At 43.2% G+C, this 10,092-nt stretch overlaps 1 protein-coding gene across 1 annotated transcript in view; it reads left to right on the forward strand.

Moving 5' to 3' along the window:
• IHH (Indian hedgehog signaling molecule) overlaps positions 1–9,107 on the forward strand; it is a 184,585-nt gene extending 175,478 nt beyond the window's left edge. Inside the window, exon 3 of the mRNA XM_086954433.1 lies at positions 1,456–9,107. Coding sequence (XP_086810559.1) covers positions 1,456–2,111 — 656 coding nt within the window. The 3' untranslated portion in view covers positions 2,112–9,107. The remainder of the gene's footprint in view (positions 1–1,455) is intronic.
• The last annotated feature ends 985 nt before the right edge of the window (positions 9,108–10,092 follow it).

A 10,092-nucleotide genomic window follows, 5' to 3' on the forward strand; every position in this document is an offset into this window, starting at 1 on the left:
AAACAATAATCCCTATAATGCAGACACCCTTGCACCAAGGTACAAGGGCGCTTGCGTTGGCACATGGCAGCCAATTGGGCACCAGCGCAAGGAAAGAGGACAGGAATCTGATAGATATAGTGCATTCCTGCCCTTTTCTTCTGCCGAGGGGCAGCGCAGCAGGAAGGTCTGCAGTGCAGTGCTGCCCTACAGCAAAATATTGTAAGTGAGGCTCTCAATGCGAGGACCACCTTCCGAGGGCATACCTAGTTAAATGTGATGTTCTGCAATAATGGCACGAGTTACACCTAGAAATATACCAAAGTATTCTGCTTGCAATTGTGTGTGCCTGCTTTTATTTGGTGGTAGGATTTCAGGGAAAGCCAGGTCACACAATTTTAGTAGATTTGGCTTTGTGTGAAAACCTTTGCATGTTTGCTCTGTTTCTGCCCTGTTACAGCCCCTTTGTATCCCTTATAGTGGGCTGACACGCTGCAGTGCCGCTGAGCTCACATCAACTTATCTGAGCAAATTATATTTTGCATTGGATAGTTGACAACACTGCCTTTGTAGTTAGTTGTTGCATGACTTTTAGAGTTGCACGACTGCTGTGCTACATATCAGTAAATCTGTGCTTTGTTTATATGTTTGTATTAACTTCTTTGCTCTTAGTTTCCCTCAAGATGATTGATATTCAGGGAGCAGAATTTGACTGTATGAGCCACATATATTAGGCTTAACGTTGTATTCATACTGTACATCAACGGGGAAGTGGAAAGGCTGCAGAAAGCATGTGCTCTTTTTTAAGATAAGATGATTTTGAGCTAAAATATTTAAAAGAGAAGGTATAACTTATGGATTCCAGAGTCTAGAATATCTAAAAGAGAAGATTGCATCTTATGGATTCCAGAGTTTAAAATATTTAAAAGAGAAGGTGTAACTTATGGATTCTGGAGTCTAAAATATTCACAATAGACAGTTGCATCTTATGGGTTCCAGAGTCTAAAATATTCAAAAAGAGAAGGTTGTAAGTTATGGATTCCACAATACACACTATCACACAGCTTACAGTGGGAAGCTCTAATAGAGATGTGAACAATCAATGGTTTTTCAACAATCTGTTTTCTCAATACCTATCACTTGTGAGTTTATCATTTATTTTGCTGATAGAATGTTGCTCAGGTACTGTGATAAGATCTCACCTTCACCCATGGGATGGTTCATTCCCTCACAGCCTTCCTTGATTTCTCACCTGGAACCCGTCCCTGGTCTAGTTTTGAATTGTCCACCATTTTAAGATGTGGTTTCCCTCTCTGTTGATTAACAAGTTGGTGTGCATTTGGATAACATGGTGCTTCCCCTAAACACCTGGTATTATTAGGGATTTTGATTTGACTACAATGATATTATTGCTTGTACTGAGACTCTGTCTAGGGACTGCTCCTAGTAACTGACCCCTTGTTATCTTTTCTTTAGAACATTCTGCTGCAGCAAAGACAGGCGGCTGCTTCCCTGCAAGGGCCTTGGCAACGCTTGAGAGTGGCATGAAGATCCCCATCGCAGAGCTGAAGCCGGGTCATCGTGTGCTGTGCATGGATGAGGGTGGCCGCAGAACCTTCAGTGATTTCTTGACCTTCCTGGATAGAGACTCTGCAGCAGTGAAAGAGTTCTATGTGGTGGAAACAAGGGACCCGCCACGCAGACTGGCACTCACTGCGGCCCATTTGCTCTTTGTTGCAGATACCTTCACTGTGCCACTTACAGACTTCAGTACAGTTTTTGCCAGCCATGTGCAGCCTGGACAGTACATCCTTACAGAGGGGGTACTTGGGCTGCAGCCAGCTAGGGTGGTTTCTGTCACCACCCGGACTGACTCAGGTGCTTTTGCACCCCTCACCAGCCATGGCACATTGCTGGTAGACGATGTAGTGGTGTCCTGCTTTGCTGTGGTCCAAAAGCATCAGCTGGCACAGCTAGCCTTCTGGCCACTGCGGCTTTACCACAGCGTGGGGAGGCTAGAGACACAGCCAGAGGGCATGCACTGGTACTCACAACTTCTTTACCGGCTTGGCAAGCTTTTGCTCATGAAGGAACAGTTCCACCCTCTTGGAATGCCCTCTACAAAGAGCTGAGCACAGAGGAGGGCCAGGGAAGGAAAAAGAAAACAGCGAGAGGAGACTAGCCTGCTAGGCAGCACCAGCACACGCGATGCTGGCATGGGGCAAAGCAGCACGGAGATCTTTGGAGGCCGTGACTAGAGTGGGCAGCAGAGACATATACTGTCTCCCCACTTCCATGCTCCCCAGTAGCCCTGCTCAGCTTGGAGGCCTGGAACAGAGAAACACTGCAGGCTGGCTCTTATTTGCATTTGTCAATAAGAATTGTCCTGTTCATGAGTCAGAAATATGGGGAAGGCCTCTAAATTACAATCAGTGGAGAAAAACTGTGTCAGCGAGCTCTACAATGTTGGTTGGAGACCAGAAAGTGGGCTGCACTCATCTTATTCATAGAGCCCTTCTATGAAAGCAGAGGTGCAACTTCCTGGTCCATCTCTGCCCACAAGACCAGACACTGCTGCTGATGATCAGGGCGCATTAGGAGTAGCCTAAGGCCTGCTTGAATCGTGCAACCTCCCATATGGGAAGAAGGGGCACCTCCTCGAAGGATAGACTTATTTCCTAGCATTTATCCAGGGATGACTGGATTGGGGTGGGGGCAGGAGGAGGCAACTTATGGGAGACAAAGCCTGGTAAGACCAAAATGCTTTATTGGAGGTCTTCTACCAGATTTTCAATGGAATGGCTGCTTAATAAAAACTTTAATATATAACAAGAAATAGTATATCCAGGAAGGTAGTACAGACCCATCTAGAATGTCCTTTCCTTGCTTTCAGCCAAAACATGAATACCTTCCAGTCTCCAGTGACTTGTTTGCTCTTACACTTCTTTACCTCTACATCTATCATGTAAACCTTTTCTTATTCTATTTTTGAGGCGCACTTTCAATAGTCTAGCTGGAAAATAGTTCCAAGCATTTTTTCCATGAAGGACTCCTGAATGTTACTCCTTAAACTCCCTGCAATAACTTGAGTCCTTGATTTAGCTAAATCCCTAATTTGAGTGCTTCCTGTTGATGAGCTCGTGTCTTGGGTTTGATTTTTGGTTGTGGAAGGTAAAAGCATTTCTGCACAGAATTTTCGAACAGTCACTGGAGTCTATGGGAAATTGGAATAGCATTGTTGTGTCATAAATCTGCAAGTCTCCCCTGTTTACATCTGTGCTCTCTGTATGGAACCCTAAAGAGAGTCTACGTTGAATTGGACCTTAGACATTGTTGTCCTTAAAGTAGTCTCCAAGAGACAGTTACTAGAAGAAAAACGCTCACATTTGTGATCGCAGAACCAAGACCCAAAGAGATGATGGTTTGATCAAAACAAGATATTGGATTATGTTTTATGTAGAGTACACAAGAACGTCATTTGGAGTTTGTCAAGGGTCGTTGATGTCACATCTAACTTGGTCCCTGCTCCTCCTGGAACTTTCTTTGTGAACCCTGGCCTCAGAGGGGGAAAAACGTTTGCCTCTTCTAAGGTTATGGGTCCCAAAGGATATGCCAGGAGTAGCAGGGAGCAAGCTAAAGCGAACAACTGCGACTCCTGACTACCTCCAAATGACGTCAATGAGAATACATCCATAGTTCTATGTAGGCCCTATTCAACATCGGATGCAGTAGAACATTCTAGAACGGTATTGTAGACGGGCCAATGAATGCCAAAGGTATATGTTTGTCATTTTGGTAAGCTTTTTCTCTTTAGAACAAAGAATGCCCACACAAACACTCTGTAACTGCTTGTAATGCTTCGCAGAAACATGCCAGAGAGAAGAAAAACCTTACTACACCTACATATGTGTCAGCTTGGAAAATTCCAAACCGTATTTGCATCTATGTACACTGCAATAAGTTATTCCTTTTACTGCTTGTTTTTGGTGAAGTATTTAATGTGATTTTGCTTTGTTTTTCATCTAATTTATACATATGGTAGCCCCTATGGCGCACACACTGATAATATATTCACCTTCAAGAGCTTCAACTTGTAGTGAAAATAATTTTTAAAGCCTCTGAAAAATGGGAATCAAGGAGTGCCTATGAAGTTCACACATTATTTTAGATTAGGGATTTGTAAACAGCTGCAGGTCTGATGGTCTGATCTCTGCATGTGATTCACATTACGTTGGAGGCTTCCTGCTCAGATCAAGTGATTGTTGAGGCACATCAGTTCATGGCAGTAAGACACAGCCTCCAGATTTTAGGATGTAGATTCTCAAATGTATGAAAGGGAAAGCCCATGAGACAGTGTCGTGTTCACGGTATGACAGGATTTTGTAGGGAATATTCATTTTGAATGCTTAGGGCAGAGTGCGGGCACTAGAACTCATTTTTAAAATCATTTTTTCAATCCTGTATAACCAAATCTCCCATATGTATGTATGTATGTATATATTTGCATACTTATATAGCGCTGTTCTGTCACCCAGAGGGTATCCTGGCGCTTTGACTCAGCAAGCCGAAACCACCGATGCAGAGCTCATACTACTCTTGGAAACAGATGGGTTTTCAGCCCTTTTTTGAATGCTAGGAATTCACCCTGACTCCTTAGCGAGAGCGGAAGAGAGTTCCAGAGTCTAGCGGCCGCAAAGCTAAACGACCATATGACCAGACCCAAGGCTCGTGTTCTGCAACAGTCATCTCTCCAGGTTTTTGGCGCGCTCTGCCACTGGGACATACTGAAAGAGGAAAGTTCTGTATTGGGCTAGCACTTTTCTTTGAGCATGCCCCATGTGTGCACGTTTTTTAGTCCTCTCACATTAACAGCAGGAAACTCCTAAGGTGTGTTTCGCATGGATATTTGTTAGCTGTCAGTTTCACACTACTATTTCATTTCTTGCAGGGAGGAGTATTTATAATGGGGGGAAATGATCAATTTGCAGGATTAGAGAGTGCTGTAAACAATGAGTGTACCGCTACAGCTGTCTCAGGAAGTTATAAAGCACAGACAATAAATTAATCATATCACCTGCTTCAAAGATATTGCCCTGAAGGCTCCCCCCTTTCCCTGTCTGTCCAGTAGTAACTATTTCTAAAGATTGGCTGGTGTTCCACAGTGGTAGTAAGTTTAGATTACTGCTGGCACTTGGCTGTTAGTTCACAGAGTCTGTGCAATACACCCCTCTCTGCACAGTGATTTTCAGGGAAGTGCGCAGTGCCCACATGTTCCAGCGCATGGAATTGGAGGTCCAGAAGGCACTCAATTACACGATTTTTGTAAGCAGCTAAAATCTTTAAAAATGTATCTGAAGTACAGTCCATATGTCCATTTTAAGTAGAGCGACTGCAAACTAGTAGAAAGCATATCTTATTTGTAAATGAATAAGTGAGTCAAATGGTTCTGAGATGGTAATTCTGCTGCTACCAAAGCATAAAAATTAGTGCCAGTGGGTCAAAATATTCACTCTAAAAATATTGAGCTAACAAGTTAAATAGCAAAAACAGAGTGACCAAAATAAAACGCAACAAAAATTCATTACAGCAGGACTTCCATATTGAAAGGCAGCATCAGGTTCAAAGCATATATTGGACTTGAAACATCCAGTTTGAACTAGAACTGGAGTAATGGAGGTGCATTCATTAATAAGTGTTTGAATGATTTATGGCCTGATTCTAAACGCCGGACTCTTGTGCCTTATATAGGTTGCGTTGATTATAGGTGTTATTAAAGTTAATGTTATCATATCAATATGTTGGGTAGTAGGTGTTTACTATAACATATATCAGAATTAAGTATAACTTTCAGACAATTACTTTAGACAGTTTATGGGAGAAACTCAGGAATCAATGTAGAGATGACAGCCAATCCTGTGCTTTAGAGAGCAGGTGGTGTGAGAAGCTTGCAGGTGGCAGACCTGATCCAGGACTTCTAGTCTGCCACCGACGCTGGTCAGGGTCGCATGCACCCTGGTCACAAATCCTAAAGCTCTGCATTTCATGTACTTGTTTGCACTGAGTTCTGAGAGTCGTGGCTAGCAGTGTCTGCTGCAGAATCAACTTGTGGCTCCATACAGAGGAAAGGTGAGCACAGGAGGCCTCGAAGATCGGCCGCTGCATCTCATCTAGTTGGGTGGGCAGAGTCAGTCACCCTGCACTCTCCAAGGTACCCCTTACTCTTCTCTCTCAAATATAACATATAAAATACTGTTTGTACTTAATCCATTTGTCAATGAGACATCTAGAAAAGAATGTGTGTTGACAAAACACTTCTCTTAAAATGATCAATTATCTGATTTCTAACTCACCTGCAAAGGAGGTCATGGTCTCCCGATAGTTACCTAAAACAGGGATAGCTGCGAGTTTGGGGCAATTTAAGGGCAAAATCTTACCCTGTCAATACAGTCACAGCAGATGGGCACAATCAAGAAGCAGAGTGAATGCTGAAACACCCACTTTAGGTTTCGTTTCAGCACATTTTCCAACAGAGTGGCAGGAGGCTGCCTCCTGGGGATTGGGGGGGTTTCATGCAGAACAGTATGGATGAAGGAAAGATGGGGTATGTGGGGCACAGGAACTGTCTGAAAAATGTCTGGGCTTAGAGTTTTTTCAAACTGAAGATTGCTCTCACAAACATCCTTCAGTAGGTAGTTTAGTTGCCTCCAAAGCTGAATTAGAGTTCTAAGGTATTATCTTTTATCATATCATTGATGAGCTGCACTCACCAGCATCTTCAGAGTGTCCAACAGGCAGGCCAGGGTATTTTCATTTAAAATTGATCACAAATATTCACAAGCGAGCACTTGAAATCCGGGATAGACCTGCAAATAATCACTTTCAGTCTTTTCTGTAAATAAAGATTCACAACTTACCTGTGGGTCTGCTGCACACCAGTGGTGGGGGTGAGTGTACAGGGCATGTGAGGTGAAGGGGAAGGGCTAGCCAGAGCCCTGTGGGGGCTTGCCTCACCTACATGACATTAAAAGCAAAATCTATTTTTAAAAAGCTACCCAGTGAACCTAGGCCGCTAAACTTAAAATCAGGAGCCTCCAGGCCATCAAATCACCAAAGTATTTGGTAGATTGTGGTTTGAGGCAGAGCTTAATCTGAGGTGGAAAAGGTGTTTGACATTTGAAGGTTGGTTGTATGTAGATGTGGACAATGAGCAGCAAGGTTCTGGAACAGATAACTTTTTTTATTGTTGTTAATGCGACATAGAAAAATCGAGTTACAGTGGTCTAGTCATGGACGGCCAAACAATGACAGAGCTTTTCAGAAAGAGAAGATTCCTCTGAAAACTGATAGCTGATAGTACAATTCTTAAAAAAAAGTACAGAGTTGGAAAAGTACGTTCAAGGAGGAATTAAAAATGTCTGCCAAGTTTTAGACTGCCATAGAATCTCAGACACCAAGCGTACTCACCCTCCCATGGCATTGCATCCGGAGGGGTTAGTCACTGGTTTATTGTTCCCAAAGTGGAGGCAAGTATATGAGCCTGAATAGAAGCTGGTCAGTGTATTCCAACCCGGGCGTAAACCCCTGTTAATGCATTGGTCAGAATTACTAGTTGATTGTTATTTTAAAGCATCTGATGATAATTGGATTAGCTAAATAGCTCACATTTCCGGGAGGCAAAGCTGCCGAAATTTAACAGGGGAAAACCATATTGTAATTACTGTATCATGATGATATTTGTGTTATAAACACCAAAATCCACATGTTATTCCCCATAAACTTGTATTAGGTGTTATTTATGGCACTCAATACATGATTTTTCTCGTGGTATTGTTATTTCTAATTTGCAATAAATAACACCTAAGCTCGTAATCAGGGCGTAGGGGTAATTTGAGTATACCTGAAGCCACACCCCTGGAAGACAGAAGCAGGTATACATTAAAATGATCAAGATTGTTTGACACTCACTTTGTCTTTTTATTCTATTTCCCTTCATTCAGGGAACTACTCTGGGCTGTTTGTAGGTGTACTCACTTTTCATTAGCTGCATCCCTTAGATGACTCATTCTTGGGCCAATGACTCCTACTCCAAGTACTCAGCACTTCACAAACTAATATGTTTACATTTTCCAAAACAAAATCATTACCTCCACAGTCCATAAAACATTCCAAGAAAGGGGTGTTTTAATATAAAATAGGGCTGCAGAGTCTGCTTTGAACATGTACCTTACTTGTGTGATCTGCAGCTTTCTGTACTAATGGGTTTAAGGTTGTTCCAAAGAAGGTGCACTTTCATTCATCAATCCCAAGCACATAAATCAAACAGCCCGTCTTAACCTGGAGGGGTTTAAATCTATGCTGAATACTGTTTGCCATGCTTGCATGTAAAGCTAAAGATGGCTAGCAGAACTGGAAAAATAATAGTTCAAATAAGCATTTTATTTTTAAAATATATATGATGGAAGAAAATATTTCAGAAGTGCAATAGGTAGCTTTGCAGGCACAGCCACATTCATTCAGGGAAAAGCGCCACCTAGTGGCCGGTACAGGTATCACCTGTGGACCAGAAGCTGGTCCATTCCATCCTCATTGTTTGTAGGAACATGCAAGACTATTTTACTTTGATAAATGAGACAGTAGAAAGTTCCAGAAGTCCAGCACAGAAAGCTCTGGAGTGCTTTAGAGAGGGATGGCCCTCTACAACAGATTTCAAAGATGCCTTAAAGGCTTAATTATTACATCTGTGCAGGACACACACTCATATGCCAGTTTTTCACACTGTCCCCTTGTCACTTGTTTGTCCAAGTGCCCTTTACTGAGATGCCTTTCTACATATTTATTTTTCTATTCTTTTCATGTAAAATAGATTTGGAAATGTTTGATGTCAATACAGAAATTCATTTTATATTATTAATATTAATATTATATTTGAATTGATAATTATGAAGCAAAGAAGATTTTTTTAAAATATATATAATTATTTAAAGATTTATTATATAAGTGTGAGTCTTTTGGGTATTGTCACAGAGGGGAACTGGAAGTCCTCTTTGTACTGGTGATTTAACCTCATGTCAAATGTCTCTACAGGTTACAGGCCATTTCTGAAACCTCTAATAAAAACATGAACCACACTATTTTTGGGTCTTTTTTTGTCTCTATAATATTTTCTCACAGTTGTTTTCCCTTTCACCTGTGTATTTGCGTCTTTGCTCTTCTCTTTCATACGCCTCTTCCAATTCCAGGGAAAAAGGACATTGGGATGCAGCATACCTCCGTCAAGGCAGCTACAACCCACCCTCAGGTTTAAGGACAGTGGGCAGCAACATACATCTCTGCAGGGAGAAGGGACAATGAGCAACTACATACCTCCCCCTAAGGAAAATGGGACTGTGGCCAGCTGCATACCCCCTCCAGAGAAAAGGGACAGCGAGCGGTTACATCCCACCCTCTGGGGAGAAGGGGCAGCGGGCAGCTATATACCTCCCTCCGAAAATAAGGGATAGCGAGCAGCTACACACCTCCCTCTTGGGAGAAGAGGCAGTGAGCAGCTACATACCTCCCTCTTGGGAGAAGGGTCAGCAGCTAACTACCTCCTTCTGGGGAGAATGGGCAGCTAGCAGCTACATACCTTCCCCTGGGGAGAGGGAACAGCAGGCAGCTACATAAGTCCCTCCATGAAGAAAGGACAGTGAGTAGCTACATACCTCCCTGCAAGGAGAAGCGACAACAAGCAGCTAAATACCTCCCTCCGTGGAGAAGGGACAGCAGGCAGCTAAATACCTCCCTCCATGGAGAAAGGGCAGCAGGCAGCTAAATACCTCCCTCCTGGGAGAAGAGACAGTAGGCAGCTACATAATTCTCTCCGGGTAGAAGAGAGAGCGGACAGCTACTTACCTCTCTGCACAGTGAAGGGACAGCAGGCAGCTACACACCTCTGTACAGGGAGAAGTGACCGCAGGAAGCCACATACCTCCCCCAGGTAGAAGGGGCAGAGAGCGGCTACATAACTCCCTCCGCGGAGAAGGGACAGTGAGCAGCAACATACCCCCCCCACGGAAAATAGGACAGTGGACAGCTGCATGCCTCCCTCCAGGGAAAGGGACAGCGAGCAGTTAC

The sequence above is a fragment of the Lissotriton vulgaris genome, chromosome 2_1, assembly GCF_964263255.1.
Source record: "Lissotriton vulgaris chromosome 2_1, aLisVul1.2, whole genome shotgun sequence".
NCBI classification, from domain to species: Eukaryota; Metazoa; Chordata; class Amphibia; order Caudata; family Salamandridae; genus Lissotriton; species Lissotriton vulgaris.